The sequence below is a fragment of the Hippocampus bargibanti genome, linkage group LG04, assembly GCF_051943395.1.
Source record: "Hippocampus bargibanti isolate YZ-2025 linkage group LG04, ASM5194339v1, whole genome shotgun sequence".
Classification (NCBI taxonomy): Eukaryota; Metazoa; Chordata; class Actinopteri; order Syngnathiformes; family Syngnathidae; genus Hippocampus; species Hippocampus bargibanti.
The window spans coordinates 20,776,580-20,794,934 of NC_142737.1; the positions used below are offsets into that span (position 1 = coordinate 20,776,580).

The following is an 18,355-nucleotide window of genomic DNA, read 5'->3' on the forward strand; positions in this document are numbered from 1 at the left end:
TATGCTTCATATGTCGTGTCCTTCACCAGTTTCGTCGCTTTGCTTACACGGCTTTAATTGATACGAAGGACTTCTTTAATCGATGGCAAACATGTATGCTTTCCTCTTCAGAACTATTTCAATCATATTCATAACTGGATGAGTAACAACGACGGATCTTTTTCCGAATCTGAACTCTCTGAAGCCATTGTTTTGATTCTGGAGCAAGGCAGTTTGTGAAGGATTATCCTGACGAGACTTCAGGAACTGGGTGCGGGACTTCCTGAATCTCTCCAGTTTTTAGCTCATTAGTGGCAGTTTTGGGCAACTTTAAGTCATTTTTATTGGTGTTTTGCGTTTGACTAAAAATATCAGCCTGCGTGTTTTGGGCATTTTAGATGCTATAAAATGTTTTTCTGATGTCATAGGAGGAAACAAACGTAGGAAACAAAAAAATGGTGTCGGTTGTCCTTTAACACTGGTATCTATAAACGTATACCCCCATTTTTTTTTAAAGGATGACAAATGCTTTCACAATCTTAGCTAACAGATCGCTAGACCAAAGAGTTTCACCATCTCGCACACGTCCTTGTTTACACTGATTTTCAAGTCTAATCACCGTTATAATCATGCCCAAATTAATGACAACTAAGGGTCACTGGCCTGTTTGAAGAAGTATATGACAAGTCACGATATCAATTCAAAATTGTGTCACTTGAATCGTGTTGTGTACCACAAGCCAATAAGGAAAGAGTTTTTTATTTTAATGGAAGTGGTGTGTACATGACTAAATGCATTCATAATTTCCGTGTACGTGTTCTGGCCTTGTGTATATTGCAGCCAAATCATATCTGATGGAGGCATTTGCCCAGATAGGAGATAGTGAAAGAAGGCCAGCACATGCTGAAGTTAAACGTGGCCAAGAAACCTCTCTGCAAGGAATCATTCAACAGCCCAGTAGCTCAAGGATTAGACTAAATGCCAAATTAGTGTGTGGTCACACGCAAATCTTCTCATCAGGTTAAAAATGCCGTCTTCTTTTATTATTGATGTAAGACGTCTTGCTAAATCCCCCGTCTGTGTTTGGAAAGCCTCAGTCCCAGAAAGAGAAAGTACAACAACACGGACCGAGTGGCAATGATGTGGATCAACCCATTTCAAGGGCAGAAATAGCACAGGGCTTTTATCCAAATATTTTCTTAGAGTCCCAGCATCGTTTTGGATGGAGTCAGCCTTCCCAAACGAGATTCTCAAGAGTGACACATGGCTTTGACATTGACTCCGAGCCTGTTTTAGCATCGTTAAAAGCCAATTTGTCTGCATTCGCCACAAGAGAGACAGTGTTTCAAGGGGCCTTGATATCTGGACCTTTCAGCGTTTTAGGAGTGTCTCACTTCCTCTTTTAGAAACCTTAAGTACTTGTCTAATGGGAAGGCCACGTTCCTCCCAAACTTGCTCTTAATTTCGTGGACATGCTGAGCAGTCACCCGGGCACAGCTTTATCTTGAAAGCTCTCAACCTGATGTGAAAATCTGTTGATGACCTTCAAGGGGTCCATTCTGATGAGTTCTCATGAGTTGTCATGTAACAAGACAAAAGTCATATGAAGTCATCACGCCAAAGGGAGATTGATGAGAGGAAATGGACTGCTGGTAACTTTTTTCCCGTTGTGAGTCTTGGTGATTGCAACCGCAAAACAACTGCCAAAACAATTAGAAGGAGTAGAGGATGTTTTCACTTCTACACCCCAACCACCACCAGCTTCCACCCGCACGCACGCACACACACACACGCATACGCACACACACACACACACACACACACACACACACACACACACACACACACACACACACACACACACACACACACGCGCGCACACACACACACACACACACACACACACACACACACACACACACACACACACACACACACACTCACACACTTTGTGATTGCTCATCAAAGTTTTCAACAAAGTGTAAATGTTGATTTTATTGTTTGCTCCCTTGAAGCAGTTGTCGGATCCTGGGGTCTTGGCCTCTGCCTGCAGACAAGCTGACAGCCTCAGAATAAACTCCCTCCACTTTGGGCACAGTGTCAAAACCTATTTTAAAATGTATGCTACAAAACACAACTAATGTTGTTTAGTCTGGATAAGTGTTTGCTGTCTAAAAAAATGCATGTACTGTAGTGGTAATGCAGAAATTAGACAGATATGACGTATGTAGAAGATAGAACACACCCACACACACTCCTTGCTCACACCAACGAGCTCACACTCACTTTGTTTGTTCGAACAGGGAGAGGGCCTGTCGGGGGTGGGAGTTGACCAATTTACAGTTTGTTGGTGTCTGTCAAAGAGCTGACAGATGGGAAACAGTGCAAACCTCGACACAGCCTCGTCACCGCGAGATGCTTTGAGGTTTCATCGGTGGCGAGAATACAGCGCTGTCCCTTTTCTAGAAGAGCAGTTGGGGTGAGATTTGTTGGGGCTGTTCTTCTAGTGGAACAATCTCTTATCCAATTTATGCCATTTTTTAAATCAGGGTTAGGGATCTCAGATTATTCCTGACCAAATTCCTCCAAGCACGACCTTGCCACAAAGTAGAAAGCATTGAATTGTTTATAAGGTCTTGGAAGATTAATAAATACCGTGGGAATAAGAGTTTGGGGTCACTTTTTCTAGGTCTGCGATGTCCTATTGAATAAATTAATTTCGATGAGCATCTCCATATTTTATCCATACTTACCTGAGAATAGAGGTCCTCAAATGGTCTCACCCTGGGACCCCTGTTTTACCTCTGACACCCACTTTCATAGAAATCAGGCCGAGCATTTTTTTGTCAATGATAGGAAAATACGAACTACTGCACAAAACACAAGAATAAGCCACAACGGGAAACCTTTTACTCTTCTACCTTACTTCATTTGTACATCGAGCACAATTCTTTTCACCGCTAGTTGGCAAACATCCACATTGAGAGAAGTTATAAAAGTATTTTTCATCAAGAACATTTCATCAAGATTGCTCAGCATCCATCAGACACGAATTACAGTCCTTGACCAAAAATAAGAGTCCACATGACTCCTTATCCGTAGATGTATCTTGAGCTAATATTAATAGTCAGCATTATCATAGGTGGGCTGATATTGATGAACACAACCTCTCATTTTAGCAGTTTTCAGGAATAATACTTTTGTTTTCTTTGGGAGAAGTCCAAAAGCCATCTGTGCTTTGTAGTCTTCAGCATTATTGAAATGGAATTTGTGAGTGATAAGTCGACCATGTTTGTGGTTTGGCACACAGATTATATTGCTCGAGTGCTAGCTTCTGGTCTTTCTCCCTGCCAGGCAGCTCTGTGACAGCTCTTCTGTTGTTGCCCTGGGCCAAATTATTACATTTGCAGAGAAAAACTATGGTCAGATGTTGTTAGAAGACTTTTGAGGAGATTGGAAAGTCTGAACAGCACCTGGTTTTCATATCGCCTTCAGTTTCACCTTGATTTTTCCTAACAGGGGACAGGTTTAGGCTGTAAGGGTGCATTTTTTACACAAAGCAGAAAGAATCACACCTGCGGCACGGACTTCTTAATAATCATGAAATCCAGATGGCCCCTGCACCAGCAGAGTAAGCATCCGCCTTTACCAAACAGAAAGATGGCCATTTTGGATTGAACTTGATATGAAAGCTTTCAAGTCACACTTTTCACGTAAAAAGAGACCAAATTCCCCCTCAGTGAGCCACAGGGTTTTTGTTTTGTCAAGAGATTTAAAAGCAAATGGTGTCAGATTCTCACAGGTCTCCTGGGGTAGGAGGTCCCGGCATGGAGTGAAGCAGAGCCTTGAGATCCCAGCAGTCCCTGGGCTTTAATCCCTGTCATTAACTGGGCCGCCCTGGCAGCCACTGCCTTCTCATCAACGTCAACACTGTCCTTTTGTCCCTCTATTTCTTCCCTTACATCCTCTCTGTCATTTGGCTCATCTCCCGCTTCTTTATTTTCTCCCGTGTTGTTGTTTCCCCTGCAGTTTCTACACCGTTTCCTTCCAGGTCTTTCCCTTAAACCCAAGTGTGGCACCCCAACCAAATGTGTCCTGTTGGTAATATTTACTCTAGCTCATGTGTACATAATATTATGTGTACAGTGAGTCGATACAATAAATAAAGCCAATTGGATCAGATCACTGTTGCAACATTTTTCGAGGTACATTTTAGTCTCACTTGCACGGGCAGATGAATGGGGGAAAGGATGGTTACAGAGGTGGTAGGGACCCTGAATAGCAAAAATGGAAACACCTTATGTCCCTTTCGCTCCTGATTGAGCTATTATTGGTAGGGAACAACATACTGTAAATGGGGGAATACTGCGTAGTTGGTGCATCACTGAAGGGAAAGTGCTGAAAACTGAAAATTTGCATGCATCAAGTAAATGTTAACAAAACAAGAGTTTGGGAGGATACAAATTGAGTTTGAACTCACAAAGTTTGCTGAAGATTAATATTGGCAGGCCTTCATTTGGATTTCACGACTGGGTGTCTCCTAGGTTTCATGACATCTTTTGGATGCACGCTACACTATCAGCATAGTTGTTCACTTGTGTCATTAACTCATTTACTGCCATTGACAAATTTATTCCGGAATTGAACATATGACGAAGAGCGGCTTTACCGAATTTGTTCGGCTGTTGTTTTTTTCTTGTTTGAGTGCTGATGAAGCCCTGGCGATGGCCTCTGGAAATGTGTTTTCCCTTCCACAAGGGGCAGCATTTCCCTTTTTTCCATGTTCGCAATTTGCTCCATCTTCAGCTGTTGTTAAAGCACTATATAAACCTAATATGTATGTATTGCATTGTATTTTGGACCGCCACCCTCATTTCAAGCTCATATAACTCCAGACCCATATAATTTAGGAATTAACTTTTTTTTCTAATGAAAGAAGAGGGTCTAAGGCAGGGGTCCCCAAACTTTTTCCTGTGAGGGCCACATAACTTTTCCCTTCTGTGATGAGGGGCCAGTGTCAGTTTGTAACAGAAAGTGTGACGATCGTAGGGGAGCTTAAAAATATTTGTTTTCCAGAACGCCACACATAATCAATGTGTGGTTTCCAGGTTCTTTACAGAAAAAAAAGTCAGGAAACAAATAATAACACTATTAATGAAATAAATAATAACTAAATAACCCTCTCTGAGTTCTTCACAGACAAAAATCAGGAAATAAATAACACTATATATGAAATAAATAATAACTAAACTCTCTCTGTGTTCTTCATAGAAAAAAAGCAATTGAACATTAACTTTATGTTGTGCCATGCACCATCTTAACAGATACAAGTTCAGCTCAGTTGTCAGAGCAGAATCTCTCTGACACACATGAGCAGTCTCTTAAAGTTCTGGTGTTCCTTCCTTATAATCCTTTTGTAGGTTCTGGTAGGCTTGTAGACACCGGTGTTTGCAGCTCTCTCACATCAACTTCCCTGTGAAAACCACAAAGGAAGCAGGTTAAGAAAGTGAACTAAGTGATGCAGCACCTCCCCAGCACAATACATTTCACTACCAGTATGGCTGTAAAGATGGATTTTATCCCAGTAGATTTTATTATGATTATATTTGTTCATGCTCAGAATGAGTCATTCGAGTCAGAAAAGTGAGCTTACCTATGTATGTTCATCAGTGTGAACTGTGGGTCTGCATCAGGCTGGTGAGAAGTTGAATATCAGGTTCCATTCTAGCGACAGCCAGTCTCAAGCACTGATGCAAATGTTCTTCTGTCAATCTTGATCTCATCGCAGATTTCAGCAGTTTCATGCGAGAAAAGCTTTTCTCGCAAATATACGTGCTGCCACAAACTGTGGACATTTTCGTTGCGTGTTTTTTGATGTTTGGAAATGTGCTTGAATGCGTCTTTCGGACCATTACAGTTCTGTAACTCAGGTCCAACTTCTCCATGGTTTGGTACACTTGGTCAAAATATCCTCTCCCGTCGTAGTCCCTTTGAGACGTTGGAGGGCTGGCAGCTCCTCGCATATCTCAAAGTTTGCGCTAACTCCACGAATAAAACTGAGCAGTTGCGCTGTCTTGCACGTCCGTGCTCTCATCCAGTGCTAATGAAAAAAGTCAAATTCTTTCATCTTCTGTTGCAGCTGGGCATATACATTCATCCCAATTTCTTCACCGCGTCTGGTGATTGTACTCGCCGACAGACTTACGGCATTATATGCATCTTTCTTCTCGGGACACAACTCCTCCGCGACAGCATCCATACATTTCTTAACAAACTCTCCGTCCGTGAAAGGCTTACCGCTGCTTGCTATCAGCTTAGCAACCCGAAAGCTGGCCCGAACGGATGCCTTGTTCAGCTGAGCTTGGCGTACAAATGTATTCTGCTGAGATAGTAGTCCACTTTTTGCTTTGAGAGTTTGAATGCTCGTATTTGGCCTTGCAAGCTATCATACTTGTCTTTGTGACGGGATTCATAGTGTCAGCGAAGATTGTATTCTTTGAATACCGCCACCGCCTCTTGACAGATGAGACAAACAGCCTTTTCTTTGCATTGAACATAAAAATAATCGTTTGTCCACTGCAGGTTAAATATCCTGCATTCTGAATCAGTTGTTCTCTTACCTAACCTTTTCGCCATTATTCCGTTCTCTCTTTGACAAGAAGCTTTACAAAAGAAAACGGGTCTGGGACCAAATAGAGTGCCAAACTGAGCGCACCTGAATGTACCACCGGACCCCCCTCCACTTCCTCAGACGTCACTTTCTTGTGTCGCTTCGCATTGTGACCGACTCCTTTAGCGTTCTAATGTGAGGAGGCATGTTTGTATTGTTCAATCACGATTACAAACAACATACATTGATTACATTAATTAAAATAGGAAGAGATAATGATCGAAAACCGACCTTTGACTTGTAAAATGATTTTTTATTTTTCTGGAGGCCAAATAGGGAAAAAAATCTGATAGCATCTCTGGTATTGTTCAGGGGGCCGGGCCAAATGTGCTGACGGGCTGGATACGGGCCGCGGGCCGTAGTTTGCTGACCACTGCTCTAAGGTTTCTTATGCTGCATTGAATGTTTATGTAGTCCTAAAAGTCAATATTCTGTGGGTCCTGGAATTTGAGTGACAATGACAAAAACCCAAACCACATTTTTGCACGTCTGACAGTGAATGAGTTAAAATAAGTATTTCTGTTTGGTTATATTACAGAATCCCCCCCACCACCACCACACACACACACACACACACACACACACACGCACACACACACACGCACGCACGCACGCACGCACGCACACACACACACACACACACACACACACACACACACACACACACACACACACACACACACACACACACACACACACACACACACACACAAATTTAACCAAGATGTTGCCACAGATATCTTAAGTGAAAAGAACTTTGTTGTCAACAATGTGTCCAAACACAAACATTACTTCTCGCCTGTGCATCTTTATTTACTTATTTATTTATGTCATTAGTTGATTGGTGATGCTCTTACTTGAAGTCTCTATTATTTGTGCCACTGTCGGCTCCAAATCTGTAACGTGGGTGACTTTAAACTGTCTCTGATTTTACATTACTGTACCTATTTTATTTTGCAAATGTTCCTCTAAATTTGAACGTTATGGTGCTCTTGTGTAACATTAAAACATTTGTAATATTTTTAAGAGTAACAGGCACCGATTATTGAACTATTGGACCTCATGTAGGTATACTATGGATGCATTCAAGAACAGAAATGTATACAAGGAGAGTATAATGTCTTATCTTACTTTTGACATGAAGGTGATGTCAACAGCATCATTATGCCAATTTTATATGATGAAGTTCAGGTGTAAAAATCAAATATACCAGGTTGATTACATATTTTCATTGGCAATTATTTGACATGAATATATGTTTTACGTTGTCAGGTGAAATTGCCCCTTTTAATTCAAATGGTTGAACTGAAGCTCTACATGTTATGATGAGGCAACGCAGTGAACCAATATGTTTGTTTTGTGACAGGTGAATAACTTAATAGAATATAATTTGGTCCCATTTAATCAATATAAGAAGGGCACAAGTAAATATGGAGAATTTCCTCTCAAAGTACGCCTCAACTAATCAGCTTTTTCAGAGTCAAAGGCTACTCAGTGTTTTCTGTGACACTTGATTGGATCGGAATAAAGGGTACATCCATCTTTATTCGTCTCGCAGTGGAGAAATTTACATGTCACAGCAGCAAAGTTATGAAAGGAAGAAGAAAAGAAAGAAATAAGTAGAAAAACAAAATACAGGAGCTGCTGGAAAGGCAGCCACTCTCGCGGCGCCATCTTGAAGTCAAAAGAACAAAAAAACTAAATCACAAATAATATGACAACACAAAGACAGAGAGTCATTCATTCTTCAGCACTTGCTGTACCCTCTTTGTGACATGAAGCAGTTCTAGATGAAAGAGAAGATCAAAGTGTCCTTTTTCGCAGTGGATCAGGGACATCATGGTGGAATGTTCACGTCTACTACAAGCTAAATGTTGAAAGTAAACACGCAGCTGTAGCATCCATTGACGAAAAGAGGTTGTCTCACATCTCCTGTCCCACATAAATCGGCTTCAATTCCAAGTTGTGACAGTTCCACATACGCATCGGCGCTCTGCGCTGACGCTCCTATCTTCTTATCACGGGCTCCTCAAGCCACGCATCCATCCAGCCGCAGACTGTCCAACAGCACCGACCTTTCCGCTGAACAAAGCGGGACTGTGGAGATGTTGCCCATTACAGGCACAAAAAAAAGCACAGTGGCCCCAGAGCTGTCCAGCGATGACAGTGAAATGGCACCGACATTCCTCCCATTCAAAAACAGTACTGACATATTCATGCTGCTGAAAAGACGCAACTGCTCAGCATAGTCTCCTGCTCGGTAATTGTCGTGGCCAAAAATGCTGAAAAACAATCCGTGTCTGTTCCACACGACGCACAACAACACAAAGTGACAAAATGACATAAATAATGTTATTTCAATACATGATGGGTATCATACAAGTTTAATGCTAAAGTGTTTCAAACCTCACACATTAAAACTTTGAACAACAATGAAGACATTCACAATACACCACGGGTTTAAAAAAAAATAGATATTTGATTCGTATATACAAAATATATACATAGTGTACATGAATTATGTTGGAGCTTGATGATGCATTACTTGTAAAATGGTATTTTAACACAATATTCGTTACCGTTTCAGACAAGAATGCGTCACTATTAGTGATCAATAGATGAAAGGAGCTGGAGTTTAGTTCTGATGGAGGTCAAGAGTTGCCGGATGCGAGGAATACATACGGTGTGATGCCCTCATGTTTAAGAGTTTAAACAGCGGGCCTCGAAATAAAAGTTGCTCCAAGTTTAAAGAACCAGTCATAAATTAGTTGTTAGGTGATGCCTGATTATTCTTGCCCTGAAAATAGCAGCACACATGAGTAGGAATCGTTGGAAGGTCACACATGAGAGCAAACCGGCACGTGAGCAAGATCTTCTGCCACTCAGCAAACTCCTCGGCAGGAGCAGCGCCCTCGCACATTTGGGGGTGTGCCACTGGCTCCACGGCGTAAGTGTGTGACGTCGTCTGACACAGAGGAGTCGGCACTTAGCAAGCCCGTGTGAAAAATCTCCAATCAGAACTAAACTGGGTGGAAAGACTCGTCTGAGAGCAGCATGAATTATTGTTATTTTGGTGTAATATAATGTGGTTCAGCTGGGATGACTCTCGCGTTGTGTCCGACCTTGTTACCAGTTTGATTCAAATGACACGGCACCATGACCCTGGAGGCCTACGCAACCCCTGACCTTACTAAATGCCGCTGCCTGATTTGTGGGGTCTCACTAGCAGCAAATCATGTGAAGAGGAGCGTGCACCAGCAACAATTTTCACTTCAAACAATCCTCTCAGCTATCTGCTCCTCTGATCACACTGGGGCTGACATGCAGCTATAATAAATGATTCCCAGTCCATTTTCCCCTCTTAAAATAGCTGAATGTCATAAACCTGAAAAATCACAATATGCCCACAACAGTTTTCAAATTCTACGCCACTTGAAGGAAAACCTTTCTTTAGACTTTTTAATTTAGAAACAAAAGTGAGTAAACCCTCACTCCAATCAAAATAACCTCCCACTGCCATAAAACTGACTTGAGGATCAGCGCCAAGTCTTTATCTTCACACTATCATGGCTATGATTAACAAGTAAGGAGGTCTTCAGAAGATATCCGAGACAAGGTTCTAATCTGGCCATCTGTTTCTTATCTTCTTGCTTTTATTTTTTTTAAATCTATACATTTATTTGTCTAAGAGATGCAAGCAGCAGTGCGCCAATCCTCTCCTTGGGGAGTGAGGTAGAGGTGGGCCCCACCTGGTGTGCATTTGACGGTTTGTGAGAGTTATTGTGTGGTGGGCGAGGATCAAGAGTAGGTAGAATCGTTTATTTGGAATAAAATTACTTCCAAGAATCTTTGGATTTTAACACATCCATCACATTTCAGGCATAGGTATCTAGAGGCTTAATTCTGAGTGGCTGACACTTTTGAATGGCTGCCATCGTGAACATGAAGTCCCACAATGGTCTTTATGTTAAAGTCCCAATCAAAAAATATCCCACGTGGTTTGTATCATAGCTGCACGTCTAATTATTGTAACAACTCAATTCATGCCAAAATCAAAAAAGAATTCAATAAATTATCAAGAATTTGGTGCCAAGCACACCTAAGGTGGCAGCCCCCCGTACATCATCAACCAGCCAAGTTTCAACTGTATAGTCTCAGGTATCGTATCATTTCATCTCACCACCTGATCCAAGTCCACAAACTGCTTCCATTTTGAATTTGCCACACCCAAATATACGTTACATACTGAGAGAGAGAGACAGAGAGAAAGTCTCTTGACTTCTGGAAGGGGATCTTGAGTGCTGTAAGTATCTGGATCGGCAACTCTAGTAATCGAGAGTAGGAGACCCTATTTGCCCATTTTCAGTTCCACTTATCCTATTCAAGGTGGAGGGGTGCTGACTCCTATCTCAGCTGACTTTAGGCAATAGAGAGACCATGTGTTGATTCCAGTGGTTATGGAACAAAATCAGACAATGTGAACTCAGCGCTTTGAACTAAGAAATAGTTTCATATGCAAAAATAATGCAAGACCAAACCAAAATATCACAAATTATGCTGGTTACAAAAAAAATTGGGAAAAAGATGTGAAAGCCCCAAAAAAACACATGGAAATGGCAAAGAAAGTGCTATGTAATAACTCATTGTGAATAGACAAAGCAAAACCGCCAAAGATACAATACCGAGGCTATATTTACACAACAAAAATACTTGTGATCAAAATACCCCCAAAAAAGAGGCAAGAAACTACAGTCATGGCACGAATCAGAAAGAACATCGAGAGAATTCCACACTTGGAGACAAAGTCATGAGCAAATTGAAGAATACTGTAATCCGACAAAGGCTTGACAGTTCTGAAATACATGACTCATTGAGATGTGCGCATACTAAAATGAAAGTGTTCCTCTACCACTTGCTGAAACCAAAAACTGAATCATGACAAATGACACCCTAAATGGTCACCAGTTGGCACACATAATATTGCAACAGATCTGCATTCACACTAACACAATCCATGAGTGGGAACTGAACTGGGAATTTTTTTAAGTGGTTCTAAAATTGCTCATACTTGTTTTTAATTCTGAAAAATATTTCTTGTATGACATTTTCTTTGTGGTGTGCTTTCTAATTATATACTTGTACTCATTGTGTGTAGTAATTTACATACTCCATTTCAGTCATTTTAAATACAATTAATCGCAGCTCAAATGAACATTGTTTGTTTTGAAATGGCGTCCTTAATCTCCTTATGAACTTTCCTTTTGTATTTGTTTTACAACAATGTGTTGGTGTGCTGTGTTGTCATGGAAATTATTCTTCAGACTTGACAATTGAATTGACACCGTAACCTGCTGTCGTTTAATCTTATCTTCAAACACTTTGACATTCATCAAGTTACGACAATTACGACGATATGACTTTATGAATGAGGTTTGGTCAATCTGGAGGGTTTTGTTTTTCAATAGGTGGGTGACTAAACGTCTGACACAAATGTCTAATTGGGCTAATTGAAATGTAAAACACAAAGACGCAAGTCAAGACATGTCCTGCACAGGCGCAGTCCTTGTTGGACTTACATATGTCAAAGTCAAAAGGAGACATTAAAGTCGCTCAAGGTTTGCTCAGAACTTGTTTGAAATTCAATTCAAAAAGTCATTATCCTAACTATTTTAGATCATTCAAGACTGGCCAAAAAAATCCAGATAATCACCAATACAGTCATTTGGAAACATAAACAAAACCAAATCAGGTTTGACCTGTCTGAACAAGAACGACATATTCTTGAGAAGTGGGGGAAGGCTAGGAGATGTTTGTGGGAGGGGGGAATAGAGGAGTGGAAAGGTGGGGTCATTTTGGGGGTGGGAGGTGAGGGGGAGTTTGGGGGGCCGAGTTTAAAAAGGCAGTCATCCGGCAACAGTCACTCACACGCTTGGCGACCCTCCTCGCCAGTTGCCAGCAGCAGGACGTCCAGTTCCTATTGTGTGTGCTTTTTCTCAGAGGCCTTTTGGATCTCGTCACTTTGATTTCCTTTGAGGGTTTTTTTTGTGGCCTGCGCCAATGGAGACCACCACCGGAGAATATGTGGACAATTTTGACTACTACGACGACAACGAGACGGCGTGCGACTTCTCAGAGTGGGAGCCCTCCTACTCCCTCATCCCAGTCCTCTACATGCTCATCTTCATCCTGGGACTGTCGGGAAACGGCGTGGTCATCTTCACTGTCTGGAGGTCCAAATCCAAGCGCCGGGCGGCGGACGTCTACATTGGAAACCTGGCACTGGCTGACCTCACCTTCGTGGTGACCCTTCCTCTGTGGGCTGTGTACACGGCTCTGGGTTACCACTGGCCCTTCGGCGTGGCCCTGTGCAAGATCAGCAGCTACGTGGTTCTGGTCAACATGTACGCTAGCGTCTTTTGCCTCACCTGCCTCAGCTTTGACCGCTACCTGGCCATCGTGCACTCTCTGTCCAGCAGCAGGTTGAGGTCAAGGGGTACCATGTTGGCGTCCCTCGGTGCGATATGGCTGCTCTCCGGCCTGCTGGCTCTCCCCACGCTCCTCTTCCGCACAACGATCAGCGACCAGAACAGTAACCGGACAACTTGCGCCATGGACTTCAGCCTGGTGACCCTCAACCAGAGGCACGAGTTCCTCTGGATCGCCGGGCTTAGCTTGTCCTCCTCAGCTCTGGGCTTCCTCCTTCCTTTCCTTGCCATGACAATCTTCTACTGCTTCATCGGTTGTACTGTCACACGCCACTTCAACAATCTGCGCAAGGAGGACCAGAAGAAGAAAAGGCTGCTGAAGATCATCACCACCCTGGTGGTCGTGTTTGCCATCTGCTGGACGCCCTTCCACGTCTTGAAGAGCATGGATGCACTGTCCTACCTGAACTTGGCCCCGAGCTCCTGCGGCTTCCTGCGCTTCCTTCTTCTGGCTCACCCGTACGCGACTTGTTTGGCCTACGTCAACAGCTGCCTCAATCCCTTCCTTTACGCTTTCTTCGATCTTCGCTTTCGCTCTCAATGTCTGTGCCTGCTTAACCTGAAGAAAGCCATGCATGGCCACATGAGCTCCATGTCGTCCACCCTCAGTGCCCAGACTCAGAAGTCCGAGATTCAGTCTCTCGCCACCAAGGTGTAGCGAGGAAGGTCAACTGTGCAGCAAAAAAATGAGCCGTGGGACAGTCCTAGCTCCAACCACTGGAACGCTTGTCAAAAATTAATACAGACTCTACGTGTCCACACGTGCGGGTAAAAATGAGAAGATGAACTTTGATGTACTCCCACTCAATGTTCGCCATCATTTCAAGTGAACTTGCAAGGCGGGAGCCAGCTGGCTGAGCTCCTTTGCCGCTTTGTTCCTCCTCTTATTTTGTGAATAAATTTACCGGGAGGAAAAAAAAGAATGACACTGGATGAATTTTAAAGGTGTACAGTATTTTCATACCGGGGCATTTCTCCACATCGATAGCTGTTTTGTTTTAGAAGCACTTGTACTGAATACGTATGTCCTCCTTTAAAATGTGTTTTCAAGTTTCAGATGGGCGTGAAGGAGGAGCAAAGGTGATGCAGTTTAATGGTATAGATTTTGCCATGAGGATAGTGTGTGTGTGTGTGTGTGTGGGGGGAGGGGGGGTCCTGCAGCGCCACATGGCAGGTGACAAATGTTTTTTTGTTGTGCGACAGGAATCAGGTGTTGGGGTGGCTGGAGGGGTGCAGCTTTGGCTCTAAGGGGGGTTTACATAACTGAGGAATATTTTTGACATCAATGTAACTAACTACTGTATTAAAGGTGTGTTCTATGAAACCAATATCTCGATACTTCATTGAGTGTGAAAGTTACTGTTGCACCACAGAAACTTGAAATTAAAAGAACAAGCAGAACAAAAGATGCGCTTTCTTTTAACATGCAGTTCCACATCAGTTTTATGAGCCCATCCTGTTATTTGGGTGATACATATCTCCACCTTTGTTATGAATGGCCCGCAGTTGCTTTACACCTTCAGCCTAATAGATCTCTAATCTCTATTGATTCACAGTCAGGACCCAGACTGTAACCAGATTATGTAAAGCAGTGGGTATCCTGAAAGTGTGTATTCAGCGCTCACCTGTAAGAGATGGGGTTCTATTTTGTGGTGCAAGATATTCAAATAAATTTAGCATGTTGGCAACGACTAAAATACACATTTCAGCATTTTTGTACGTTTTTTTTAGTTTACATGTATTTTGTTTCTATGTATTTTTTTTTATGATTGAAATCATCACCCAAAAAAAACCCAATACGCCCGTTTAATTGCACAGTAAAAATATATAACTGTTGCCAAGCATTTAATTCAAGTCAAATAAAAACCCTCACTAGGGTCATCTCAAAACGATTGGTTTAATTTTTTTCAAGCATGCAACTCTTTAGAGTAGTGCTTTGATTTGCCAAGACATAATGACTGTTTACAGATGGCGGAGGGAGGAAGTCTGGCTCTAATCCTGGCAGAAGCTCAGCCACTGAACAAGTCAATATTTGTCTGTGGTGACAAGAGATTGTGGTGAGGGCGCAGTTGCCGGTTGAGGAGGACGAAGGTCTTCTCACGTGTGAAATAGTGTTCAGCATCGAATTTGGGAGAAATTATAGTATTGTATGAATGTATTTTGCATCTAAAAGCAGCAACATGTGTCCAACTATGAAAGCCCACCATTATTCGGGGCTGTGTTGCGTGACCGCTCACATTACAAAGGTGGACTTCCAGGTCAAAATGGTGGTTTATGTTGAAATCCGTCAGATGGCCTCTGTGCACAGACTCACATCGTCCAATTGTGAGGATGCTTTTCGGTTGGAATTCATGAGCATACTTAACTATCCTTAGATGAAAGTCAAACAAACTCCAAACTGGCTTTTCATGCACCCTAAAAAAATGTGACCATGAAAATATCTCAATGCCCTCATCTGGTTCATATTCACACACCATTGCCAATATCAGATCAACAGTGAAGTGAAGCGGAGCCAATCATGCCTGCAGGACTGTCTGAACTTCATGTTATTATTATTGAGATGAGCCGGCCGGGCTCACAACATGTCTGATGCTGTTAGCGCCGCCAGTTCAATGCAAGATAAGTCACCCAGAAGACCAGCTGACCTAAGCATCACATAGAGGAGAGGTGGGAGGCAATGGGGCACGGGGGTCTATAAGAAATGGCACTGCTCGCAAAAACAACAGTTGTACACTCCAGATAACATGTCAACATTGTCTCTACTTGTGTGTGGCCTGTGTGTGAGCATGTGTCAAGAAAGAAAAAACATAAAGAAAGTCTGTTTTGTTATGTTGATTCATCATTACAAATGGCAATTACTGAAAAGAATTGAATTTAGTCAATAGTAAACTCACTTTCAGAAACACTGTACAAATATATTGGATGTGAAATGGTTTATATTTTGATTATGACCACAACTCTGGTGTTTTTGTTTTGTTTGTTACCTAGCAAGATTGCCAATGGAGCTGAACATAAACTTGGCTAAATGAACAAATTCAAGACAAAAACAAAATTGTGTTTGGTCGATGGATCAGGTCATATACACCAAATTGTAATCATACCAGTCATATTGTGCTCTGAGAAGGACTATTTCATCTACATTGTCAAATCCTTATAAATGTTGTATAATAAAAAAGAAATCAATAAGGCATCGAGACATATGGCACAAAGGGCTGAAGTAATACAACAAAACACGCTTTCAGTCTTCTATTCTAACCTTGCTCTTTTATGTTTTAATTGTGAGTGAAATTATTGAATGTTAAATTCAATGTTCTGCAAAGTTGAAAATACAGATTTGAAATATGCAACTAAAAAAACCCTTTGGGTAGTTTTTGTTTGGGCAAATGAGGGTTTGCGCAATAAATAACGGAGTTGTTGGCTGGAAAAAACAATTAACATATTTACAGTACATTTCAAAGGGGGTTATATACAGCATTAATGCTGTGTTTTGTTTTGTTTTTTTGTTTTTGGTTTTTTTTTGGGGGGGGGGTTTCATGAGCAACATACATAGGTGAATGTCTGTGCGACCGGACTAAACAAACAGACACAGGTGCTTGTTCCTGTGTGTTATCGTCGTGTGAGCTGACCTGTCACACCCAAATGGGTCTTCTGAACAGGACACCAAAACACAAGTGTTTGCCTCTCCTCAGATCTCCCTGCTGTCCCATCCCACCCAAGCAGCACCAAATGCACTTTGTTATGGATGTGTGTGTGTGTGTGTGTGTGTGTGTGTGTGTGTGTGTGTGTGTGTGTGTGTGTGTGTGTGTGTGTGTGTGTGTGTCTGTGTGCGTGTGTCACTGAGATCTGACAAATTCCATCGCCTGTCAACGCGAACTTGACTTTCTCTGTACCGTCCGTCCACCTGTTACCAAAGTCCAATCTCTCTCTCTCTCTCACACACACACACACACGCGCGCACACACACACACACACACACACACGCACACACACACGCACACACACACACACACAAGCATACACACACACACGCACACACACGCGCACACACACACACACTCATGATATTTGGTCAGACGTCACTCTTTCACACCAGGTAGGAAGTTGCTCTTTCACATCTTTCGCATCCAGATACATATTTTAAGTGGACTGTTCGAATTATTATTCTACTGCATGCTACTTAGAAATTGTATCTACACCCAGATGGTACTACTGTATGCAACCACTTGACAATTAAAATTGAGCAGATATATGCAATGCTCTCCAGAATTAACACAATTAACCACAACAAAGGTCAACTAAAAGACGTGTAAATCACATTCATAAAAGTTAACATACACATTCAAATGACAAAACCTTTTGTTTTATTGTCCTTTTCTCAGACGCTGTCTTGTCACATGACGACATAATCAAGGCTGTTGCTGCTCAGTGAGAGACCGACGCCTTGTCATGGATGAGTAACTGCACGACGGATTAAGGTTTACAATGTACAGTTAATAACATAAAGTGTCTGAGTTGGGGGGCCTGCGATGGGGCCCATTGTCAGTCTAGACAGCATAACCTCTGATGCTCCAAAACAAATACACTCCCAATTTGACCCAGACCCCCTGAAAGTCACATTTTATTTGGACCCATGTAGCTTGCCGCCCCCTCAACCTCAATATTTTACGTGGATTGTGACTGGGTAATATCTTTTGATTTTTCTCCTTCCATCATGTCATCATGGACAAATATGTAACAGAAATACACAATTAAAATTGTTCTTGTTGATGTTTTACAATGGAATATGAAAAAATACATCCCAGTGTTTACTGGTATTATACAATAGTAGCAAGTACTCTGGGTTATTGTTACTTATTTGGTATTTATCATCCAGGTGGTAAATGATCCACAGCCTTTTGGGGTATAATGCAGCCCGTCCCTCTCGCTCGATGCAAAGTAACTCAGCACAATGAAATATTTTAAATCAACTGTCATCTGATGGACATTAAAAAACACATGTGCAAACAATGTAACATTTCATATCTTTTCTAGAAGTACACAAAAACAACAAATGTGCTCAATGAAACCACAAACAAATGTGCTCTTATTCATTATTCGCAGTGCTAATAACAGAAGAAATATAGACAAATATTTGAAAAAAGTCATAAAGGTAAATTACAAGTCATACTCCAACTCAAGAGGGTTTACATTATGAGTTGTGCATGACTTTTTTTACATTTCG

The 18,355-nt window shown here is 42.0% G+C and overlaps 1 protein-coding gene across 1 annotated transcript; it reads left to right on the top strand.

Moving 5' to 3' along the window:
- The first annotated feature begins 12,585 nt into the window (after window positions 1–12,585).
- On the top strand, window positions 12,586–14,292 carry aplnra (apelin receptor a). Its single transcript, XM_088995535.1, has one exon. It carries the CDS (start codon window positions 12,707–12,709, stop codon window positions 13,790–13,792), a length of 1,086 nt encoding a protein of 361 aa, XP_088851661.1. The 5' UTR covers window positions 12,586–12,706; the 3' UTR covers window positions 13,793–14,292.
- Window positions 14,293–18,355: the final 4,063 nt, after the last annotated feature.